Below are 25,387 nucleotides of genomic sequence, written 5' to 3'. Positions count from 1 at the left end.
ATCCCCTGGGACTGGAGGTAAAGGTGGTTGTGAGCCTCTGTGTGGATATTGGGAATCAAAGCAGCCAGTGCTCTTAACCACTGAGCCATTTCACTAGCACACCCACCACCAGTATTTTTGAGGATGGGTAGGGAGAGAAAACTCTAATTAGTAAAGTTTCAACACACGTTGAAAGAGACAAAAAGATGACAGTAAAGTTTGTGGTGGTTGTGGGTGCCCTGGCCTCCTCAGAAGGTGGGTTCCCTGGCCTCAGCTATTTTCTGAGGAAGCCGTTTTGGGTTTAGCTTCTAAAACTGATGAAGGCAGTGTTTCCGTTATGCCATGCTAGGATTCAAACCTGCCACTTGACCATGCAATTGTCCCCCACCCCAGCATGCCTCTGCCTGCCTGCCTGTCTGTCTGTCTGTCTGTCTATTTACGTATCTGTTGTTTGATTGTGGCTAGAGATGTGGACCATGAGGCATTTCTTAAATTTGTTTTGTCCCATGTATTTCAGGCTGCCTTGAATTCACTGTGTAGCTATGGGTGACCTTGAATTTTTGATGTTCCTGCCTTTAGTGCTGGGAATGTACCACATTGCCTGTTTATGCAGTGCTGGGGACGAAACCCAGGGCTTTGAGCTTGCCAGGCAACAGTCTACCAACTTGGGATGAGCCTCACTCATCCCAAGTCCTGGGGTATTTCTTAAGATTGGGAGCTTGAACAGAACATAACAACAGTTCCTTGGTACATATCACCACATCATCATCATCATCATCATCATCATCATCATCATCATCATCATCATCATCATCCATCATTTTTAACACTACCCACCAGGATGCATGCTTTCTTTTTTCCCCTTCTCTTTCTTTTCTGTGGCAGTCTGTGTAGCTGGTTTTGAACTTAGAGCAATGCTCCTCCCCTCAGGCTGCTAATCTGAAGGAGTAAAGCAGGGCAGTGTCTTCAGGGCCTGAGCCACTGAAGTGCTAGATCTATGAAGTGGACACTGTGACACCCATCCCGACCTGTAGTCTCCTGTCTGAAAGAAAAATCGCTCTACCTACCAATGTAGTATTCAGGTGTCCCCACCAGCTTAGAGTTCACGTGTCCCTGTGGAGTTTTGGTAAATTAAACTAAATAATTGCCTGGGTCTGTGAAATCTGATAAAACTGTTTGGTGCTTACAGGAAATAGCCCAGATGTTTGTGAGGGTTGGAATGTGTGAGCAAGCCGTGAGCGCGTTCTTGAAGTGTAACCAACCAAAGGCAGCGGTGGACACCTGTGTACACCTGAACCAAGTGAGGAACGGACAGCTGCTTTCCGGGCACTGTGCCCTCGAAAGGCTTCTTAGGGGAAAGTGAAATGAAGGTCACTGGAGTGGTCTCCAGTGTGAGGCTGGGAGGGGAAGGAGCTAGCTCAAGGCTCTTCTAAGTGGAGCATGGCATGGGTGGCCTTTGCACTTAACCTCCTGTGCTACCATAAGTGGTGGCCTGCTCACAGCTTAGTCGACCAGGGGCACAGAACAGACCTGTGTGCTCAAGTTTTTATCTGGAACTAATTTCATAATTTTCAGCATTTTGTTAGGGTTGGGTTTTGTTTCTCATAAGGGACCAAGTCAGTCACCGCCTGAGGAAAGAATCAAGTTACTTGATCAATATTTATTTTGGCAAATCTATTTCCTTTCTTTTTTTTAATAGAAAACATGCATTTGATATTAAAAAAAAAAACCTTAAATTTAACTAAAATCAAAGTGCAGGTTTATTACAGAAATGGTTGGCTATCAGTATATTCTTCTAGGCATTTTCTTTGAAGTGTTTGAAAAGATCTGTTTGCCTTATAAAGATAATTTATAAATGTTATATCTGATAGGATATTTTCCTAAATGAAGCTGTGTTTTGTTTTATGATAAAAACTAAAAAACAAATTCTTTTTCTAGCTTACAATATGTGCAGCAAGAGAACTATACGATTAATGTGATTATAAATTTTGAGACTTTCATTTTCAAATGTGCTTTTCCAAGATAAGCCTCTTAGATGATGCAGTCATTTTGAAATGCTTGCCTGGAAAACGTTTGCCTGCTCTGATCTCACAGATGATTAGGACATCGACTGCTTTGCTATATTTGAAGCAGTGTTTCCGTATATCACACACTTAGGCCTCATTGTGTTGAGCGTAGAATGGAAGTTATTTATATATTGGGTGACTGAATAGTATGTTGTTTTTCTTAGTGGAACAAAGCCGTCGAACTGGCTAAAAGTCACAGCATGAAGGAAATTGGATCTCTGTTAGCTAGGTACGCGTCTCATTTACTGGAGAAGAACAAGACTCTCGATGCCATTGAACTCTATAGGAAAGCCAGCTACTTTTTCGATGCAGCTAAACTGATGTATAAGGTAATACAGAGTCCTGCTGAAGAGGTACTTGCTCTAGTTACAGCTTTTTTAACGTTAAGCTTTATTATTAAAAAACTTGCAAGTAAAATAAACATCACAAGCCAAAATTAAGTAGATTTATGTACATTAATCACTACCAAACCAGAGAAATCCACAGACAGAATTGGAACTGGAAGAATTAGCTTTGTATCTTCTTCTATAGCGTATAGAACGTATTCTGTTGTCTTTGTAAACAAGTGTCTGTCACAGCAAAGCCCTTCTCACAGCAGCTTTGTGCATTGCTGCCGTCTACTGGTAAGGGTAATTCGGATGCCACAATGTTGCCTGTTCCTAAACAATTTTGTGCTTCGTATATAAGATAACCAAGAATTTAAGAATTTCCTGGGGTTGTTAAGAACAAATTCTTTTAACTGGAAATAAATCCTTATAAAAGGCACAATTTTTAAAACAAATTAGTCCTTGTAAAATGTAGAAATTTTAAAACAACACTCTTTTAATATCCATAATACAGTATTAATACACATTTTTAAAATACTCTATTGGCCTCTTTTCTTGCTTAATAATTTCCTCAAAATCACTTAAATTTAAACTTCTAACCGGGCAGTGGTGGCGCACGCCTTTAATCCCAGCACTTGGGAGGCAGAGGCAGGCGGATTTCTGAGTTCGAGGTCAGCCTGGTCTACAGAGTGAGTGCCAGGACAGCCAGGGCTACACAGAGAAACCCTGTCTCGAAAAAAACAAAACAAAACAAAACAAAAACAAAAAAACCCAAACTTCTAAAGGACACACTACTTTATCCACTCTGATTTTGTTATTTTTTTCAATATTTTTTTAAAAAAATATTTTTCAATATTTTTACTTTTAAGGCTGTTAGTTTCTGTTCAAGTAGCTAAATTTTGAAGAAAAGACCATGGCTTTTAAAATCTGAAACGTAATTATATTTATATTCCATTGTGGTCTTCTCCCTCCTCTTTTAAAGTATCAAATTTCAGTTAATTTTGGTAATGGTTTTTGTTGTTCAAATATCCATCCGGAAGTATCTTACCCAGTGTCTGAAACGTTTTAAGATTGCAGATGAAGAGGCGAAGAAAAGGACGAAGCCTCTGCGCGTGAAGAAGCTGTACGTGCTGTCGGCCCTGCTCATCGAACAGTATCACGAGCAGATGAAAAACGCCCAGCGCGGCAAAGTTAAAGGCAAGAACTCAGAGGTGACTAGGACGCGCACGCAGCTCAAGTAGCAATGTCAGGTCACCGTGACTGCTCTTCATGAAGAAACTCTTTCATTTGTAGGCCTGCGTTTATTTCATTAAAGGGGCTTAACAAACAGTAATGCCTCATTCAAAATAACTATGCAGATTTAGAACTTTCTATTTAGAAATTTGGAGGACTGTTTTTCTTTAAGATCAGTTTCTTCGATGCTTTATTTTTTGTTAAAGTGTTTACTTGCCTACTGAGCTCTCCATTCTTAATTAGAGAATTTAAAAAAAAAAAACCTTCTTAGAATATAAATCTATTTTACCGTAAATTTCACATTGACTTAAAGTTTAATCTGTTCTATTTTAAACTTTGAGCTTGCCAATTTAGATAACTGAGCTATGATGGCAAACTTAGCTCTGTGCTGACAGGAGACATGGTAAACTGTGTGAAGCTGTGTGGCTGTCTCAGACTTAACCTTCCTACTGTTATGTGACGTGGGGTGAGGCCGTGTGTGTGTGTGTGTGGGGGCTGACAGAGTGCACCGGCTTTTCTCCCAGGCCACTTCTGCTTTGGCTGGCTTGCTAGAAGAGGAGGTTCTCTCTACAACCAGTCGGTTCACGGACAATGCCTGGCGAGGAGCCGAGGCCTACCATTTCTTTATACTCGCTCAGCGGCAGCTCTATGAAGGATACGTTGACACCGCGTTGAAGACAGGTAGGCATGCCATGGAATGTTTGCAGGACATCTGAAGATGGTCCAGTGAACAGGAAGAGCTAGCTTCTTCATTTGTCCCTATATTAATTTTAATATTTCCCCTGTGCTTTTATCGCTATGTGTCAAGATTATGAATATACAGTTTATTTTGTGCATTCTTCTTTTCGAAGTTTTCTCCCACTTTTTAAAAAAAACATAGTACACAGTAGTTCACAGAAATATCAGATACTTTAGATAATAAACAAATTATATTTGTTATTTGTATTCATATACTTCCTATTCAAAGCCAAGCATTTAACTGCTCAGCCCACAGTCTTTTAGAGGTACAGACGACTGTGCCTGTGTCCGTGGAACTCTTGACACTTCTTGCAGAGTACTGGAAACTTGAACAGACCTGCTTGTGTGTGCCTTAATAGTGCTTAAAGATATTTTCATGTCATATACATTTCTGTAGTATTTATCTTTTTTCATAAAGTGATTCATTTTTAGTAATTTCAACCAAAATAGGGAAGTACAAAAGACAAAATAATGGCATAAAATAATTTTGTAACTCAGAGATAACCATTGTGCACATTCAAGTAAACTTTCTTTTCTCTTTTTATTAGAAAATCACATTAATTCATTTAGTTTTGTTTTATTCTCTCTCTGTGTCCCTCTGTGTCTGTGTCTCTGTGTCTCTCTCTGTGTATGTGTGATGAAACAGTATTTCATTATGTATCCTAGGCTGTCCTTGAACTTGCAGCCTTCTGTCTCTGCCTGCCAAGTGCTGTAAATTAGAGGCATGGCCACCACCGTGCTTCAGGCAGATGTATTCTTAATTCCTCCTAGACTATTATCTTCCATTCCCGTATTTCTGTACCAGTACTGTTCTTTCCTTACCTATAATCTGTTATTATTACTAATGTGTCTGTGTGATTGTATGCCAATTGAGTGCAGTGTCAACAGAGGCCAGAAGAGTGTGTCAGATCCCCTAGGGCTGCAGGTACAGGTGGTTATGAACACTTAAAATGGGTTCTAGGAACCAAACTCAGGGCCTCTGGAAAAAAACTTCAAGTGTTTTTAAACCACTGAGTTATTTTTCCAGCCTTCATTTATGCCTTATTTAATATTTAAGTTCTCCACTGTCATCTTTGTAAAATGACTTTTAGGTATCCCATTCTTCTGTATTTCTCCAGCCAGATGAACTCATAACCTTTTTGAGGATGAGGCAATTTCAATGAGGTCTTATTGGACTTTTGATTAGAACTACATTAATTTACTAAGATGGTATCACTAATATGTCAATAATGAATTTTCTCATCCAGAAATATCAACTTTTAAAAACCATTGCTGTATCTGTTTTTTTGTTTGTTTGCTTTCTATCGAGAACTTTAGTTCACTTCTGGTATGTCCCAGATGGTTCTTTTGGAGCTTATTCTTATTTTTATTGTCATTAGTAATAGGACTGTACGAAGGTTGTCCAATTGGCTATCGGTTATATAAAGAAAATAATTTTGATTTCTTATTTTATAACAAATCATTTAATTTTAATTAATGTGACACACTGCAGCTTAAATATTTTACACAGTCATGTGCCACTTCTAGACTTAGGTTAAAAGAAACCCCACTGAGGTTGTTCCCCTGTTGGGTGAAGAGGTCCATCCACTCCCTCTTCCTGTGTTCCAGTATGAAATGATAAGCAATAGTAGGTAGCTTGCAACTGCTGCCTGTGAAACTGTTGGGCTCAGAGGAACAATTAGACGGTCTTGTTTATCGTAACCAAACAAATGTCTGTTTTAAGATGAAACTGTTCCATTCAACTTCTTGTCAACACTTACCTCAGAACTAACTGGTGGAACTCTAATGAGAGGACGCAATGGATGCATTGTTCCATTGGTTTTGTTATATCAAACTATCAGAAGGATTTTTTTTTTTTAAATTTCAGGGTCTAGAGAGGAAAAGCATACATACAAATTGATGACAAATCTGATGCTAATTCTGCAGCGCATTAAAGAAAAGATGCTGTCTCTAGTGCAGAAAGATTCCAGATAAGCTGTAGCAGCTGTCAAAATAAATGCTCTGGGCGAGCAGTGGGCAGCACATTTGTACCCAGTTATCCATTACCTCAGTGGAACAAAGAACACAGAGAACATCATGCTACTGTTTGTTCTTTGTGAGCAGAAAACATTATCTTGAGAAGTACAGCTAATATAGCATTACTCCTTGTCTGGAATGACACAGAAATTACTGGATCAAATGGGACAAAAGCACATGTCAGTATCGAAACCATTCTGTCTGGAGGTGAGCATGGCTGTGTGAGTCATTGTAGTGAGATTTCATTCTCGGAAATGAGGTTAAGAACTCTGCTTCCTCCGCTGGTGCTCCCGCCCCTCAGCATTGCCTTACATTTACTAAAGCTCATGTAGGTTAAGATAGAAAGAACAGCGTCTATGGGTCCTGTTTCACACGTTCACGCTGTACTTGTCTTTGCAGACACTAACTGCCCCATCTTTTCTAGCTCTTCACCTGAGAGACTATGAAGACATCATTCCCTCAGTTGAGATCTACTCTCTGTTAGCACTCTGTGCTTGTGCGAGCAGAGCTTTTGGTACCTGTTCAAAAGCTTTTATTAAACTGGAGTCTTTAGAGACGCTCAGTGCAGAACAGAAGCAGCAATATGAAGATCTGGCTCTGGAAATCTTCACCAAACACACACCAAAAGACAACAGGAAGTCTGAGTTGAACAGCCTTCTTGAAGGGTAGGTGCATCATAACCAGATGCCATTTACCTGATTAGAAGCTTGGATAGAATAAAGCACTAGTTGATTTTTTTTTTTTATCCTACAAGGGTATAGTAAACCTATATTTTTTGTTTAAAGAAAAGTTTTTAGTAAAAATATTGAGATGAAAGTATGTTTTGAAATTTGTCTTGGAAATTTTTATTCTTCAGTATTTATAGTACAGCAAGACTAGCCACATATTTGAAAGTCTAATTGTTTTCTCTCTTATTTTTACAGCGGGGAAGGCAAACTGCCAACATGTATTGCCACTGGAAGCCCAATCATTGAGTACCAATTCTGGGTGTGCAAAGTCTGCAAGCACTATGTTCTTGCTCAGGAAATCAGTAACTATAACTTTTGCCCTTTATGCCACAGTTCGGTAGAATAAAGGAAAAAAAAGTATCTCAACTGTAAAACACGTGAAGCACATATACCTTTCTGCACCTGAATATGTAATAATGCTTGATTTTCAAATGTAAATCAACTTCATCATCTGCTAGTTGTATTTTTGTATAAAATATATATAACAAAAGACAATGAAAAGAGGGCTGGAACGTGCTCAGTGGTAGAGTGCTTTCCAAGCATGCTCGAGGTCCTGGGTCCACTGACAGTGATGGAAAAAAAAAACATGATAATTCATACATCACGGTGCAACTAAGAGATAATTTGATTATTTTCACATAAGACTTACAGATGTAAACTTATGTTTTCTGTAGTTCCTATCTGTCCATTTACAATTTATAGAGATTATATATAATTTGTGGCAAGTTACCACAGATACATTCTCAACCAGAAATAGTTCTGTCTTGTCAAGGTTACTAGTTCACTAGAGAGCCCTTGGGAGGTAGATGGGAATGGTGGAGGGCTGGAGGGACACACGTGAAGCCCAGAGTTGATATAACCTGGATTCCAGGGAGGTTAAGCAACTGGTGAAGGAAAAGAGTTCTATTTTTATTTAAGGATTCAATTTCTATATTTTCATATGAGGGAATGGCATTTAAAGACTTTTTATTGTTTGAAGTTTTAAAGAATGTTTTAGCCTCATTCAAGAGGCTAAAACATTTGGTCCCCTTTGCTTATTTATAATAAACATGAAATTAACTGATTTTGAGTACTGCTGTTGTTACTTATCATCAGACTTATTCCCAGCTATGCCATGGTTCAGAGTATTCTGGTGGCCTAAATGTGGCCCCTGAAGGCCCAGCATGCACTAAATGTGGCCCCAGCAGGTCTCAGCATTCACTAAATGTGGCCCCAGCAGGTCTCAGCATTCACTAAATGTGGCCCCTGAAGGCCCAGCATGCACTAAATGTGGCCCCAGCAGGTCTCAGCATGCACTAAATGTGGCCCCAGCAGGCCCAGCATGCACTAAATGTGGCCCCAGCAGGTCTCAGCATGCACTAAATGTGGCCCCAGCAGGTCTCAGCATGCACTAAATGTGGCCCCCCAGGCCCAGCACGCTGGTAAGCAGTGCACCTGCACAAGCACAGCCGACCTGCTCTCGTCCACCACACACAGCTCAATATGTTTTGCTAAAATGTACTTTAAGATCACTTTTCTGTATTCTCAGAGCTCAGATTATAGGTTATTCTGAGACATTATTTGAAGTAAACATGAAAACAATTAAATTCTGAAGGAAAAAAATGACATTTATCCCATGTCTCCTTCCTCTATAAAGTATGGAGGTGTGGCATTTGCATTGTCTTTCTTTAGACATTTTGGTGGCAGACAGACACACACAGACACATACATACACAGACACACAGAGGTATACACAAAATATTTAATACATGGGAGAAAAATCTAACAGTCTTTTTTAGGCAAATATCCAGTGACTGGAAGTGAGAGAACTGAGAAGCATTCCCAGAGAGACTACATAAAGTCCACACTTAGATGCAAGGAAAAAATTGTTCCAAAGTAACAGAGTAACTCTGTTGCCATAGCTCTAGACTCCTATTTTGGGTATCTGAAAATAGCAATATTATGTTGCCCTCTACTGTCTGCTTCTATAATTATTTTCTCAATTTTTTAAAAAAAGACTTATTTATTATGTATAGAGCATTCTGCCTGCATGTATGCCTGCAGGCCAGAAGAGGGCACCAATCTTACTACAGATGCTTGTGAGCCACTATGTGGTTGCTGGGACTTGAACTCAGGACCTCTGGAAGAACAGCCAGTGCACTTAACCTATGAGCCATCCCTCTAGTTCTTTTCTCAATGTTAGAAAGTATTTTAACTATAAAAGTAACATGTTTATAGTAGTTTTAGGAATGTTAAAATATAGATGAGAAAGTAAAAGTAGTCTTAATCTTTTAAAAACAGTGTTCATTTATATTTTAGTTGACTTTCAGAAAGCAGGTGAAACTGAATACATGCGTAAATTACAAACAAGTATGTCATAAAAGGATCTGGTTGCTCTCAAGCTATTTCTCTAAAAACACATCAAAAGACTAAGACTTATTGAAGTGCTTTCTTATATGGCACAGATTGAATTTCTGGTTAGTAGAATTTTGAGAAATCTGGCCCTGGGAAGGTGGCTGAGCAGGTGTTTGCCAAGCAAGAATGAGGACTGGGACTTGGGTCCTCAGCACCCACATAAAAACAGGCATTAGTAACCTGTCTGTAACCCCAGCAGTTGAGAGGTACAGATGGGATCTCACATGGAGATCCTGGGCAAGCTGGTTAGCTGGACTAGCAGAATCACTAGCAAGCACTTGGGTTCAGCATGAGAACCTGTCTCAATAAGGTACAGAACATTCGAGAAAGATACTCATCAACCTCTGGTCTGATACCCACGGACATGTGTATTTATATGTGAACACACACGGGCATCTTCAAACACTCACAGCCATATGCACACATTAAAAAAAAAAGAAGTTAAAAGGTGAGAAAGATGGGCCATGGGAATGGTAAGGGTAAGAAAGCACACATGGTCACTAACACAAAGGCTTTAATCAGATGCATTTATATGTGAATTGAGAAGACCACACAGTTTCCCTCTTCTCGTTCCACTGATATGTATGTTACACTGATTCATTTTCATGGACTGAGTTATCCTTGTATTTTTAGGAGTAATTCTCATTTGACTACAGTGCATAATTCATTTAATATGCTGGTACATTTGATATGGTAGTCTTTTGTTATGTTATCCGTTAATGCAGGCTGGAGCAAGGTGGTGCAGCCATTTTAAAGGCTAGGCTCACAACCACAATGTCAAGTTTTATATTGATGCCAATCATAATGGATATCGTCAGACATTGGCATCTCAGCAGTAGTGGCCTTACAGAAGAATGTAAGATGTGTTTTTACAGAAGAATGTAAGATGTGTTTTTACAGAAGAATGTAAGATGTGTTTTTTGCTGATTAATTTTCAGAAAGAGTTGAAGGACTGGTGTTTGTTGTCACTGGTGTAGCCTTCAGATCTAGGGCGTTTGTCATTAAATCAGTGTTGGGGTCAGAGAGATGGCTCAACAGTTGAGAGCGCTGGCTGACCTTCCAGAGGTCCTAAGTTCAATTCCCAGCAACCACATGGCAGCTCAAAATCATCTATAATGACATCTGATGTCCTCTTCTGTCATGCAGGCATACATGCAAGTTAGAGCACAGTTATGCATAAAAAATCAGCATCTTTACTAGTAAGTTAGAGGTTTGTTAGGATTTTCTAGTTCCTCACGGGTCAGCATTGGTAGGTTCTGTTTCTATTTACTTTCAAGCCGGTCCTTTACAGAAGAAAATGCTCTTCTCTTTCTGCATGATACTAGTCATTATCTGACTTTAAAAGACTTTGTTTTCTTCCTAGGCTGCAAGGAACTGAGGACGAAAGCTTTGTTCACTATATTAATGTCAATTTTTAAATTGTGTTTGCCACACCATAGACTTAATATTTATTCTTTCAGGAGGACGTTCTATGTTAAAGATGACAAACACTTTCCAAGTATCTTTCTTCGCTGACCTTTACTTTTTAGAACCAATTCTGCCAAATGCCTTATAACATTTATTGCGTGTCATGGTAATAACACTAGTCTGGGTCACTTATTCGGTTCACACAGTTTTGGGGGCTGGGGAGTCCACGTATGTACAGGCCCTCTTCCCGCACCATAGCATGGCAAAAGACATACAAACACACTGTTTGCAGTAGTCTCTTTGCCTTTTAAATGACTGGCACTAGTCCATTCATGAGGGCGGAGCCCATCTGCATTGGGCCCCATGTCAGCACAAGGTTGGATTAAGATTCCCGCTCATGAACTTGGGGGGAGGGGAAGGAAGGCACGACATTCAAACCATAACACTCATTTTTTTTTAACACTCATTTTTTTTTTTTTTATGCATTGGCAACTGCTCTACTTAGGTAATTATGTTCTGCTTTTTAGTTTTGGAACTCATTATTTTAAATATTCAGCTTTTAAATTCAATCAGAATTAGTATATGAGCACTGTATCTTAAGTGTTTCCTTAAAGGCAAACGACCTTCTCTAAACCAAAAGAAACTCACATCTATCCATCTAGGCTATCATCTAATGTATATATGTATACATATATCACAAAGATTTAAATCCTCTTTATTTCCCGCGAACTCCTCCAGGCGCTACCAGTTATCTCGCGATATTACGGGTCCTCAAACAGGACAAACGTCCTCCTCGTTTAGCGGCGCGCTTCCTTTAGCCTATGAAGTCCCGTGAGCGGTAGCTGTGGTTCCGCTTCCACCCGGGCGAGGCCGTTATGGCCGTGCGGCCGGGCCGAGAGGGCGGAGAGAGCCCGGCCGCCCTGGCGATGGCACAGGCTCGCTTCGCCAGGGGCGAGTTTGCCGAGGCCCAGGTGCTATACTCCGCGTTCATTGGCCAGTGCCTGAGTCACGGGAGGTAACTATCGCGAGAGCGGGGCGGCGCGGCGCAGCCCGGGGCGCGTGGGTGGTCCCCCAGCGGACGCGCGGACCTCGGAGTCCTGCGGTGCGCCTTGGTCTCCAAAAGAGATTCCCTCGGCGTCCTGTCCTTCGGGGAGGGGGACGCTTTGGTTTTCCCCAAAGCCCAGGCTGCCGGAAGCCGCTTTCCTGGTCCTCGGGACCACAGCGACGCCTTTGCGTTCCGGACGCGAAAGTTCCGGTTCAGCACCGGCTTAAGCACGGCCACTGCCACCCAGCCGTCCCGGTAGTGTTTACCAAAACGCCACAGCACACCCCCGAAGTTAAGGATTGTTCATGTGACCTCGCTATAAAGTCACAAGATTCCTTTCTGTAGAATATCCAGCCAGCGATGAAACTTTGCCCAGTACAGCTCTTTGTTACTTGGATGTTGGGGTTCGAGCACTTTATTAAGATGTGCACATCTGACTCCTCTTTATTCCCAATCCGCTCTGAGGCTTGAGAAAACGGCGTTGTATGTCGAGCCAAATGTCCGATAATTTGTCTACTAAAATTTTGACATCTAGGAGTCTTGATAGGGCTCTGTTTTCTGTCAGTTAAGGGATTAAAAGGCAGTAAAAAATCTCAAGCCAGGCAGAGGTGTGTGTGTGTGTGTGTGTGTTCGCGCGCGCGTGCACACAGGGAAAAAAAGGAAAAAAAAACCAACAACAACAACAACAAACCAAACAACCGGCAAAGCGGAAGAGGATTTCAGGAACCCTTAAATCCATTCCCCTGAGGGTTTAAGGGACAGGGTTGGTCAGTTTGAACACAAGGTCCTCAGCTTTGCCCTAAGCATGTCCTGATCCAGCGTTGAACTTAGTGGTGGAAGAAAAGTAGAAAAGCCTTTTTTTAGGCTGCCAGGTTTTTGTTTCCGGTCAGCCGGGTAAGGAAGAAGTAGGCCAGATTGGAAGTTCACTATCTTTATCGTCCAGTCTTGGCTTCCCTCCTGAGCATCTCCTTACCAGAGAGTCGAACTCCCAGTCCCTTTGTATTGTTTGCCCTAGTGTCTTTGTATTGGTTGTGAATTGCTCCTTAAACCTGGAGACTCAATCCAACTCCAATATGAGAACGTTTCTGTCTGCAGGTTAACATTTCCTCTGTAATCGGTTCAAGTCTTCTTTAACTGTGATGTTCACCGCCTATCTTTGCTGATGCCTGGATGTGTAGCATTAGTTACTTCAAACTTTGCCTTTGTTTCACTTATGTAATGTGTGGAGTGAGCACAGAGAAACTGGGCATTCTTTTTCCTCTCTCCCTTTCCCCTCCCTCCCTCCCTTCCCCCTCCCTCCCTCCCTCCCTCCCTCCTCCCTCCCTCCCTCCCTCCCTCCTCCCTCCCTCCCTCCCTCCCTCCCTTCTTTCTTTCTTTCTCTAGCCCTAGCTATCCTGGAACTCCCTCTACACACCAGGCTGGTCTTGAATTCAGAGATCCCCCTGCCTCTGCTTCCCAAGTGCTGAGATTACAGGCATGTAGCAGTGGTCATGGAAGATTTTTATACCAGAAGGCAAGCTTGTCTTTGCATGAGATCTTATACTGAAGACTGCATTCTTATTTGTTGGTAAGACTTAAATGGAATTAAGCCAGAAAGGTAAAATTGCTTTCTCATTTTAGTACTACAGTATTGCGATACTTAACGGAAATTTCTTTTTTTAATACAGTATTTTTGCTAATTCTTAGAAAATTTCATAGTGCATTTTGATAATCCCCACCCCCCACTACTCACATTAATTCCTCTCAGCTCTACCTCTACTTCCCTTCCCCCTCTTTTTTTTTTTTTTTTTTTTTTTTTTAAGTTACCAAGTCCCATTTTGTGCTGCTCCATTTATTCACAGATGTGTGACTAATCCAGGAGATTGGTTGACCTATCAGGGGCCATACCCTTAAGAAAGCTAACCCTCCCTCCATTCCTCAGATGCCCTTGACTGTCAGTAGTTCCTCTGGGGTAAGAGCACCCTCCCCATGCTGGAGTATTGACTGACTTGATCTTGCGCAGGTCTTGTGCAGCCAACCACAGCGTGACTTTATGAGTGCAGTGCTCCTGCAGTGCCCAGGAGACCCCGTCTCACAGCGTCTGCCCCAGCCCCAGGCTTGTCCAGTTTCCTGCCTTCTCTTCTCCATTCCCGAGCCTTGGGGGAGGGAGAAGGTGTTGACGGGCGGGCGTCCCATTGTGGCCGAGCACTCCACTGACATTTGCTAATAGAACGTTCTGCAGAGGTGGTAGAATGATGTTACCATCTCCCGCTCTCATTTCCAGCACCACTCCTGATAAAAAGGCTAGCAAACACAGGAGACCTCATTTCTGTTCTCGTTTAGCCTCTAATGGGCTTCTTTAGGAAGTTTCAGGAACAATTAGCAATAGGTATGTGGATGGTACGTGAGCGTCTTATTCTCTATCATTTACACATGTCAGCCCAAAGAATCGGTGTCCATCACAGCAAGTTACTCTCTGCCCTTTACAGGCTGGAAGACTCGCCGGGCTCAGCTGGAACCTCCGCACTCCCATGTGCCAGTCTCAGCATTACTGCATCCCTTGCACCTCCTTTCTCTGGCCAGTTTCTCATTTGGAAAATGGGCTTTCAGTTTCCATAGAGTTCAAAACATGAAGTCTACCAGTTCCACGTTTCCCATTACACCTATCTTTGGAAGTTCAATTTTATTTTTTAAAATACCGGGCCATTGAATAATTCTGAATAGTACTGACTGCTTTCATGGGGCCCAGTGGGTAAAGGCGCTTGCCACCCAAGCCTGATGACCTCAATTCAATCCCTGGAATTCATGTAAAGCCAAAGGAGAGAGCCGCTTTGTAGAGCCATTCTCTGACTCCGCTAGCACCTTACACAGTACAATTAATAAATATTCAAAGAAGAAATATGTTTAAAAAGACCAGTACTTTAACAATGGAAGTCAATGGTATTATTTTCTCTCTCTCTCTCTCTCTCTCTCTCTCTCTCTCTCTCTCTCTCTCTCTCTCTCTCTCTCTCGTTTTAAAAGATTTCTTCTAATTTCATATGAGTGCTTGCATATATATGTATCTGTGGACCAGATACAATGCAGTGCCCATAGAGGACAGGAGAGGGCATTAAATTCTCTGGAACTGGTGTTACAGATGTTTGTGAACCTCAGTATGGATGCTAGGAATCAAACCTGGGTCCTTTGGAAGAGCAACAAGTGCACTTAACTGTTGAACTATCTCTCTAGCCCTTGCCTGTATCTTTAAGATTGCAAACAAAATGTTTGCCTTCATGGAAAATAATATTTTAGAGTTTGTCTTAATGAAATCTAACATTCTAAGATTATCCAAGGATAAGAATTTATAGCAAAGCTTTGAAACCCGAAGGAATTAATAATGAAAGCTTTGCTGAAGTCCTGAGGTGGTGTCTCCTTCAGTCTGGGGTAGCAGTTCAGCTGGTGTCTAACACCGTCACAGCCTCCTCCTGTTCGTGAGCCTTAACAGTGGTGATAGTGGCTTTCAGAGGTGTCCGTCTTTCTCAGCGCTGACAAAACAGAAAATGTCTAAGTTACAACAGTTCCTCTCTACTTTTATGAAGTCTAAACTGCAGGCCCATGTGGGTGTGGTGGTACATACTTTGATCCAGCAGAGGCTAGCCTTTCCAACATAGTGAGTTCCAGGCCAGCCAGCGTTACATAGTGACAGCCTGTCTCAAAAAAACCTGGAACAATCAAATAAACAACCCCCCCCACCCCCCAACACAAATAAACTGCAAGAACCTCCCTGTGCTACAGTAGTCATGGTCCTTGTCTGGGTATTCAAGGATTAATATGTCTGGTAACATCACGGGTCAGGGAAGTGGCTTATCAGCTACAGGTACTTGCTGAGCCAACCTGGCAACTGAGTTCCATTCTTGAAGCCCAGGTAAAGGTAAAAAGACAGAACTGAGGCCACAGAGTTTTAACTGAACTCCATATACTCACTGTGGCATCTGTGCTCACACACATGTAGAATAATACATTTAAAAAATACTGCCGTTACCAATGCTTCTGAGGGTTATGTTTTGTACTGTGGGGTATAGCAGAAGAGAGAGGGGGGAGTATGTAGTTCATCCTTTGACTTTGGGGGATAAAAGGGAAGGAAGAAGGAAGACAGTAATAACTCTGGCTCCAAGCAGTGAAGATAATTTGCATAGGCAGTGAGAGGAAGGAGGCTTCGACCATGTGTTGGCTCTGGGCCGCTGGGTGTCAGGCCTCTCACAGAAAGTGCAGAACTGGAATATTACACCTATGGCTACCCACTGCTTAACCAGTGTTTCTTTACTGGTGGAAAATGACTTCAGATCTCATTGTTTGAAGACCACCTACATTTTAGAATAAATTAGTAAGTGTCGTGACACTTCTGTAGCACACTGTTACCTGGGCGGGCTTTCCTTGCTCAGCATGCATTTCTTCCCTCCAGAGCGGGCTCTGAAAATAGTCAGCAATCATTTTAGTATTCAGCAAAACATGTTGGCAAAGAGCAAGGGCTTTGAAGACTCTAATAACATTCCACGTACTTTAAAATCCACGCTGTGTTGTAGCCCCACGAAGGTCACCGACGGCCGTCCACGGAACTTGATTTCTGTTTCCACACGCACTGTTCCTTCAGCTTGGCGTTTCCAGCTTCCACACAGCGTGCCGTGCTGTAGCTCTGGAATTTGATGGTGCTCCAAAGAGCATGGAAGTGGGGGGCGGGGGTTTAACAATGTGCTTTTAATGTGAACTTTTTGTTTAAAGCGAATGTAGCCCTGAGGATTTGGCCACTGCATATAACAACAGGGGGCAAACCAAGTACTTCAGCGTTGATTTTTATGAAGCCATGGATGACTACACATCTGCCATAGAAATCCTGCCCAACTTTGAAGTTCCCTATTATAACAGAGGCTTGATTCGCTATAGGCTGGGTAAGGTGGTTTGGTTTTTCACTTTTTAATTTTTTATCTTTTGCTTTTTTCGTGGACTGTATTCTGTTGCTTCAGAGTGATCAGCTCTTGTGAGGGAATCAAGTTTGACAATTATGTGAAATTTAGGTTTAGACCTAAGGAACAAGGAAGCGTTCCTGAGTGTTTTTAGGCGTTTGCTAGGCCTTACAGACCACAGCGGAGAACTGTAGTGGGAGTAGGACCTGGACACAGGCACAAAGACGACCCCGCGCCTGCGCAGTCGCAGACCCATCTTCAAAAATGAGGGTAATGCTGATGATGGGTGCCAGTGACACTTTCTAGTTGAAAAGGCAGGAGACAGTTGGAAGTGAAGTTTTTAGAAGCCTGGAGTAAAGGGGCTGTGGGTACTGTTTATCACTTAAAATAAAAAAGAAAAACCCGTTTCTCTATTTTACTGCAGCTATGTAAAAGAAGTGATATAATTTTGTTGAACTTCTGTGATGATTTATGTGCTGCCCACCTATAAAATCTGATAAAAAAAACCATCCCTAATTTTATTTGTTTTTATTTTTTGAATTGTCGGAGATGGAACACAGGGCCTCATGTACAGTCTCCATCACCGGTTTAGACCCACCTACTCCATAAGGGCACACGTTTCTGTGATAGACCATCTTAAATCACTGAGAGAGGCAGCTTCCTTTTGGAGAGCTCATAAATGAAACTGTATATTCAGACTTCACTGTGCAGTTACGGAAATCCTCAACTTCTCCTTTTTCTTTTTTCTATCTCTGGGATTCTCTGCTACAGGATATTTTGATGAAGCTTTGGAAGATTTCAAGAAGGCATTAGACCTAAATCCTGGATTTCAAGATGCTGTTTTGAGCTTAAAACAGACCATTTTAGACAAAGAAGAAAAGCAAAGACGAAATGCCGAGAAAAGTTACTGAAACCTTTAGCTTGTTGAGATTTTTAACTTGAGATCCTTAAATCTGTATTTGATTGACTCTGATAGGCACAGAACTATTTTGATTGTATGTAAGAGATTGAGTTTTAGAAGTGAAAGTAAAATAATGTGCTTATTAATTTTAAGAAAGATTATGTTTGATAGATCTCTTAAAAGAGTAAATAAATAATACCAATGTGTAAAGTGTGAAAAATATTTAAATCAATATGCATTATTTTTAGTGAAGGCTTTATTTTCACCATACATTTCTATTCCCAACTTTGTAATTTTTGCCACCCATAGAAAAGTTAAGTCATAAACGCTCACCTACTTAAAATATCACATTTGCTTTTTCTGAATAATTAAACCCAAAACTTTCTACTCTAAAGTCTGAGGCAGGAGGATTGCTGTGATTGCTCTAAGCCTAGGCTATAGCGACCCTTAAACAAAGGGTCCCCCCCCCCCAAAAAAAAAGCCAAAGTTTTTTTGCTGACCTGCGTGAGGATGAGCTACTGATGTGACATCGCTTCACTCCCCAAACAGTTCTGTCTGCATCGTCCTAAAGACACTCTTGTCCACAGCACTCGCTGCTGTGACACCTAATAAAAATAAGCCTATAACACGCTCCATATCCAGCCCATGTTCACATTTCCCCTGTGACTTCAGATAATTGCACCATGCTCTCATCTCTCAGTATTCTTTCCCTCTGGGGTCATCTCCTGCTCATTTTCTCTGCACAGCGAGTTGAGAACTTGCTCACTTTACATATGGTAATGAGATGAGAGACAGGACCCTTGGGCTTAAACATAAGCACCCATCCTATGGGAGAGCAGTTGGAAAGAATTCATCCTACATTTCATCTTTTTTTCTAAAACTCATTAAAGAGATAGGCTAAGATTTAAGTTTTGAATGTAATTTTCTGTCTCTAGATGCCGGCTATAATGATTGACACCAACAGTATTTTTCAGAACTTAGTATAAGCCAAATACTACTCAAAGTCTTTATGAATTGATTCAGTGTAGACAGGAGGTGACAAACCGACAAAAGCGCATTAATATAAAGCTTAACAATTCTGTTTTGAGTTCTACCAGAGAGCAACCGGGCTCTCAGGGGCTGGGAAGAACTCTGGGGAAGCAAGCCAAAGCCAGTGCGTCCCATCTACAGTTTTAAGGTTTTATTGTCGTGGTTTGGCATTCTGAGATGCAGCCCCTCATCTTTAAGTCTCCCAAACTGGTTTATTGCTGCTGTGGGAACACTGTTCTGGGGAGAAATGGCCCCCACTGAAGAGAGACAGAGTGTGTTTGCTTGGCATCCAAAGCCCAGCAGAACTCTGTGGCTTTGGGGCTTCCGATGCCGTCACCCTTAATTAACTAACTTACTTACTTACTTTTCTTTCTTTCTTTCTTTCTTTCTTTCTTTCTTTCTTTCTTTCTTTCTTTCTTTCTTTCCTTCCTTCCTTCCTTCCTTCCTTCCTTCCTTTCTCTTTCTTTTTCTTTCCTTTTTGTCTTTTTTTAAAAAGTAATCTCATGAAGCAGAGATTAATTGCCCTATTTGTAATTTGTAAATAATATCTGGCAAAATTCATGGAGAATTTGTGCTGCAGGTGAATGAATAGGAAATTAAGTTTGGTGCCAGGAATGAAAAGTTGCTCTATTTTCATAATCACTCACATTTTTCAATATAATTTATCTCTGTTGGGAAGAGCATTAACAGAATAATGTTGCATGAAAACAGAAAGGTCCCTTTTTATACAGCCTTTTGTAAAAAGAAGCAAGCTGTTCTGACCTTGGGAGAGCTAAACACCATTCCACCCAGAGAATCAAGTAATACTTAAACAATTTTATTTTCTCTTGGCTCATAGTCTCTATTTTACTTGTGCCTGGAATCAGATGTAGTATGAAAAAGAAAACTTGTTAAAAAGTTTTCATTTGCTTTGCTAGATTTTTATTACTCAAAAGTTTCTTAATTTCTCAGAAAAACAAAATCTCTGATGTTTAGGATCAAACCTGCCTCCACTTAAAGTTGCCTTTTTCTTTTACTGGCTTTAACGAAATAGTACCAAATTTTATCTTCTCCAAAACTAGGCTTTGCACATCCGTGGCCCATTTCTCCTCGGCTGAGTGATGCCTTGGTATTTACGTGTTGTTTATCCACATGCGATTATTCCCAGTTCCCACATCTAGATGTTGCTAGAAAAGTGCCCAAACTCTGTTACCCAGCATCCCTCTCTGCAAAAACAACACAGAGAGGACTTGCAGTTCGTTATACAAATAGTTTCACAAAGGATAGTGAAATGGAATAAGTGGATTTAAATTACTTTTGAGTTTGGAAGATTATTCTTAACACTACTTAAAAAACATGTTTTTCTCTTCCAAGTCTGGAACTGCTGAAGTCCATGGACTGACTTGATAGCAGCAAACTGCAGTGAACAAGCAAGCTAGATTTCCTGTCCGCCCTCAGTCACCATCTGATTGCTCTTTTTCTGTGTCATTTCTGGGTTCTCCGCCATTTGCTGGCATCTCTATCCTACCCTGGTGAGCAGAATACCAATTTTGGAGGTTGTAACTCTCGGTGGGCATGATACATTTTTATCCCTGCCATTGGTGGGTGGGTGGGTGGGGACAAGTTCACTGTTTATACTGTTCTAGGACTCAAAGTATCTGCTGAGTCTAGCCTCCTTAAGAACTGGAAGTTTCTTAAGGACTTTAGTTTGTCAACCAAAATACTTCTAAGTGGAAGCTGTTAACAAGAAAAAAAATTTCTGTTACTTTTAATTTATCCTACTGTATCTTTACCTTTCTTCTTCTTCTTCTTCTCCTTCCTCCCTCTCTCTCTCTCTCTCTCTCTCTCTCTCTCTCTCTCTCTCTCTCTCTCTCTCTCTCTCTCTCTCTTTCTTTCGCCCTGGCTGTCCTGGAACTCACACTCCGTAGAACTCACAGATCTGTCTGCTTCCATTTCTCAAAACTGTGCACCAGTCCATCCGGTTCACCTACTTTCACAAATAGAAAAATAAATCAGTGGAAACAAGTGTTTATAACAGTGTAAACAGTTTGCATATAAGCTGCTAGAATCAATGTTTACTTTTCTCTGAAGCATTATGAAACAGCTTTATTGACATGTAATTTATATATTCAACCAGTCCATTCGAAGTATATAATTAGGTGGTTTTGATTATATTCAGAGTTTCTGCACTAATTTTTTTTAAAAGCTGTTTTCAGGCTTTGGGGGCAGGGAGAGGCATGTTTCATGGTTGTGTGTATGCTTCAAAAATAACACATACATAAGACAGATCAAAGATGCTGCCTCTCCCTGATCTCTCTAAATGCACCACATGGTTCAAGTCTTTATAACAATCTCTGGCTAGAAACTTGTCTTGAGGAAATGGGTTATATTTGCCTGGAACAATAATGTTAGATACACTTGGGAAGTTTGAGTTAACAGATGATTGTTTTGAAAAATTAATTGTTGGTGCTGGAGAGAGATCTTAGATATTAAGAACACTGGCTGCTTTTCCAGAGGACCTTGGTTTAATACCCAGCATCTATATGATGGCTCATAATCATCTGTAACTCCAGTTCTAGGGGATCCAATGCCGTCTTCTGGTCTCTTCTGACACTTCATGCACGTAGAGCTCAGACATACATGCAGGCAAGACACCTACATGCATAAAATAATAAAATTAAATCCTTGAGGTGTGTGATGTGAAAACCCAGGGAACAGCACTTTGAACTGCTACTGGGTGGACCTTGTACAATCGTAACATCTATGTAAGTTTAGATTTTAGTGTTGTCTATAGTCCTCAAAAATTTGCCAATTAATCAGGGGAATGACATTCCGATTTGAAATAGCAATAGAGCAAAGAGAGGAGAGAGGTTTGCTACATTTCTCAGCCAGTGTTAGGGGACCTCAAAAGACTCTTCCCACCATAAAGACAAAAGGAGGGTGATAAATGCACTTATTTATTTATTTTTTCTATGTAAGATTTTCCTTAGTAAGATTAAAAAACAGCTCATGCTTTTTAAAATGATAGGAGAGTAAAAACACAGAGTGAAGGGCCAAAGACAAATGCTGGAAAATTCTAAGTGAAGGACCACAGGACAGGGCTTAGGAATACGCAGATGACAGTAAACTAAACAGTCGTGTTGTGTAGTGATGTGTGCATGCACATACAGCCTGTGTTAGTGATGTGTGCATGCACATACAGCTGAGGGGATGACACCACTTTGTTTCCACAGAGAAGGGGCTCAGGCCAAGACAGCTAGGAACTTCCCAAGTCCATACAGACATCTGGAACCACAGTTCAATCAGTTTTTGTTCCCGAACTGGCATCAACTCAAAGTAGATACGTAAACATTTTTGTTCCAATTAAAAAAAAATTGCTTATAAATGTTTAGTGCCTATCAAGGTGAGTGTCCACACAACATGTATTTTTGCTTTTTATAACCGAGCGTTATTACCATGTTAGACTTGCTGGTGGGCCATTTTTACCCCTGATTGAAAACAGACACAGGAGATGGTGAAAAACAGATTAATATTAAGAGCAAACTCCACTTGGAAACTTGAAAGCCACAGCTGCCAATATGTAAATTTGTGTCTTATGTTAAGAAAAAGCATCCAACACTTAGAAAGAGTGAAGCAGACGAATATGTGCTATTTCAGCATCGTAGGCAGCTCAGTCTAAGAGACCCACCCAAGGACTATTGCATTCTGTTGCTTGAGATGCAGGCTAAGGTTACATGAACTTGTCTGGTTTTGTCCAGAGGACATGCAAATGAGTTGTCTGGTAGGCAACATAACCCCAAAGGTTCTGGTTTTATTGCCCTCTAGAGTACCAATCAGTTTTGCATGCACACGGGCAATGTGAGTTCTTCCCCTGAATTCTCCCTGCATCGCTTGCAAATCCTCAATTCTGCTCCTTCTCTCAGCACCTCTGGGTTCTTTCCTAGATGCCAGGATTTCACTTGGAATTATAGGAGTCATATTTAAAGATTTCTAATGTTTGACAGTGCTATTAAAAAGTTAACATCTTAGCTAGAACTTCTCATGATGCACTCCTGTTATTTCTAGCAGGAACAAGGGTGAAGAGGGACCCAAAGTGTCTCCTTTCCAGTTGTCAGCGTGCAGAGGTTTACTTGCCTTGACTGAAACGATGCACAGGGAAGTCCTTCACCTAAGACACATCGAAAAGTAACTTCAACTGCAGGGAGTGTCTGCAAAATGCAAAGGCTCCCCATGGTTTCTACTCTCACTCACTTCCTTAGAGTAGCTACCATTTAGTTCCTGTCTTTCAGGATCATTTCCTCTGTACAGATACATGGTCTCTGTCACACAGCTACAATCCAAGAATTATGTCATACACATCACTCAACAGCTTGAATTATTTTAGTATCACGGCCATGTTTACATAGAACAGCCTCTACACCTGCAGAGCGTGACCCCTTTGGGGGTCCAGTGTTCGGGTCAGTGCATGTAAGAGATTTACATTTCGATTCATAGCGGTAGCAAAATTACAGTTAGGAAGTAGCAACAAAAATAAGTTTGCGGTTGGGGGCCACCCCAACCTGAGGGGCTGGATTAAAGGGTCGCAGCATTAGGAAGGCTGAGAACACTGACGTTGATGAACACAAACCACCTCAAGATGATTCCTGCTGTTTTGTTATGAAGCCAGTACAGGAAAATAATAATTGGACACTGCAGGAGTTGTACATGAAAACCAAGACGTCAGTCACACATGCCCTTCTTGAGACAACTTTTAATCAGAGCAACTAGAACCTAAGGCTTCAAAGAACCTGTGTTTCTGCTGGCTGTATCTTCTGAAAATGTCTTTAGTTCTAGTTTTCTGGCGAACGTCTGTGACCCCAGCATTAAGGAGATGGATCAGAAGCTTAAGATCATCTTTGACTACATAGGGAGTTCAAGACTAACCTGGACTACACAAGACCTTCTCTCAAAAACAAGAATAACTTTTGGTTCTGTCAGTATTTGAGTGGCTATTCTTTCTAGGCAATTTTGACTGGTTTGCTCTGAGAATGCTTCTGCACAGATTCTCCTCAGCACATCTCCACTTGATGGAAAAGCTCTTTGGAGGATTACAGTGTTGATGAGGCACACACTTCTGTTGGCTCAAACTGAGGTCTGAGTCCTGCTCCACAGCTGACAGAATACTGCTGTGGATGTTCAGACCTGACTCCTACCCAGCTAACTTCCATAGACCCAGGTCCCAGCAGTTTTCATCTCAGCTGCTACCGCTGCATGTCCAAATTCATCCCCTGCCTGCATGGTACAAGTGGCCTGCTTTGCCCTCACCCAGAGTTGTGGCCACACAACTGTAGAGTGGGGTCCTCCATGTGTGACAGTTCCACCACTGGGCAAGAAGCAGGTCTCACAGAGGCCAGTGCTGTAGAGCCTTGCCTCACTGTCCTTCCAGGGGCCACCCAGTCCCTAGCTTTGCCTTGTTCTTTCCCTGACCACCTGCTTAAAATTCACAACCTTAGTAACTCTTTCATACCTTTATATTCTATTTCCACATTCTATGTTTTATTTTTATGTCTGCTCTTCACTGGCAGGTGAATTGTGTGGGCTGTGATCTGTCTCTTTTTTTGTTAACAGCTACAGCTATAGCACCTAGGACAGCTGTGGGTCTCAACTGTGTGGAGCGGGTTAAAGAGCCAGTTTTCACAATCCGTTCATGCACCTGCTGTTTAGATTCTATAGACCCATCCCTGGTTAATAGGGATGGGGTGGAGCAGTGCTTAGCTTCTTGTCAGTTGCCCTTGGGGGTTGGGCCTAGTCTGTAGTAAAGTTTTCATTTTACTTAAAGCAACTGCCTCTTGTGTTTAATCTAGAAAAAAGAGAGCCCTTGGAGACAGTTAATTTCAGCAGAGATTTTGTTTGAATACAACTTTACAACATGTGCCTGTGATGGGTTGAATCATATTATTGTGAAATATAGGATGGAATCTTATCCACGGATTCCTTGTATGTGGCTGTATTTGCAAGTGCAGACAGTACATATCTTCTTAGTTAAAACCGTATAGATGGAGAAAATGGGTCCTTTAGCCAACGACTAATGCCCTTATACAACACGACCCCTTACGACCGGTGTCTTTAGAATAAGAAAGGCATTTGGGCAAAGACACAAGAAGGGACACTTGTGAGGCTTGTGTGTGAGTTATGTTCCACAAGCTAAGGGATGTCTGGGTCTGCCGGAAACTGAAGGAGGCAAGGAGAATCCTTTCCTGGGGGCTTTGGAAGAGTCAGGGCCCTGCCTAGTCTTCTGCTTTGTACTTCTAATCTCTAAATTTTGAGAGTATACAAGTTAGTGGTACTTTGTTATGGCAAATGTTGGGAAAGTATGACTGCACGGAGTAAGTATGAGTTCAGTTTTCAGGGGACAAGGATTTGGCACAAGTGTTCTTTTGTGTTCTTGTACCCATAGATGTAGCTCTGTGGAAGAGAAGGTGTGCCTTTTGTTGGAGCAGTCTTATAAACAAAATACTTCCAAGATAGTGGAGGAGAGAAAGAGGCCTTGTCTCTTTCTCTGATCGTGACCTTGACCGAGGAACCTATGACTAAGCATTGTACAAAACATGCTGCTGTTCTCTGGCTGCTTGCTGGGAAACTCATTAC

General features: G+C 41.4%; 2 protein-coding genes and 1 long non-coding RNA gene across 8 annotated transcripts in view; all 3 read left to right on the top strand.

Annotated features, from left to right (window-relative positions):
• Positions 1-8,149, top strand: part of Wdr35 (WD repeat domain 35) — a 52,547-nt gene extending 44,398 nt beyond the window's left edge. For 4 of the 5 annotated variants that reach the window (XM_034514050.1, XM_076942128.1, XM_076942127.1 and 1 more), the window contains 6 exons: positions 1,169-1,279; positions 2,210-2,374; positions 3,442-3,582; positions 4,129-4,285; positions 6,783-7,023; positions 7,282-8,149. In XM_034514050.1, coding sequence (XP_034369941.1) covers positions 1,169-1,279; positions 2,210-2,374; positions 3,442-3,582; positions 4,129-4,285; positions 6,783-7,023; positions 7,282-7,432 — 966 coding nt within the window. In that variant the 3' untranslated portion in view covers positions 7,433-8,149. The remainder of the gene's footprint in view (positions 1-1,168; positions 1,280-2,209; positions 2,375-3,441; positions 3,583-4,128; positions 4,286-6,782; positions 7,024-7,281) is intronic. The other variant, XM_076942126.1, reaches the window with a different exon arrangement.
• Positions 8,150-11,679: 3,530 nt separating this feature from the next.
• Ttc32 (tetratricopeptide repeat domain 32) lies at positions 11,680-17,974 on the top strand. 2 transcript variants are annotated; one of them, XM_076942125.1, is made up of 4 exons: positions 11,758-11,902; positions 13,316-13,499; positions 16,670-16,836; positions 17,623-17,974. In XM_076942125.1, exons 2-4 carry the CDS (start codon positions 13,423-13,425, stop codon positions 17,760-17,762), a joined length of 384 nt encoding a protein of 127 aa, XP_076798240.1. In that variant the 5' UTR covers positions 11,758-11,902; positions 13,316-13,422; the 3' UTR covers positions 17,763-17,974. The 2 variants fall into 2 exon arrangements, with proteins under 2 accessions (XP_034369703.1, XP_076798240.1); XM_034513812.2 differs by lacking the exon at positions 13,316-13,499 and having other exon boundaries at positions 11,680-11,902.
• LOC143443879 (uncharacterized) lies at positions 13,506-15,654 on the top strand. The gene is made up of 2 exons (XR_013113208.1): positions 13,506-14,300; positions 14,401-15,654. It is a non-coding gene; the product is annotated as an uncharacterized LOC143443879 (long non-coding RNA).
• Positions 17,975-25,387: the final 7,413 nt, after the last annotated feature.

Source organism: Arvicanthis niloticus, chromosome 11 (genome assembly GCF_011762505.2).
Source record: "Arvicanthis niloticus isolate mArvNil1 chromosome 11, mArvNil1.pat.X, whole genome shotgun sequence".
In the NCBI taxonomy this organism is placed as follows: Eukaryota; Metazoa; Chordata; class Mammalia; order Rodentia; family Muridae; genus Arvicanthis; species Arvicanthis niloticus.
This window is presented reverse-complemented; position numbering and strand designations above follow the sequence as displayed.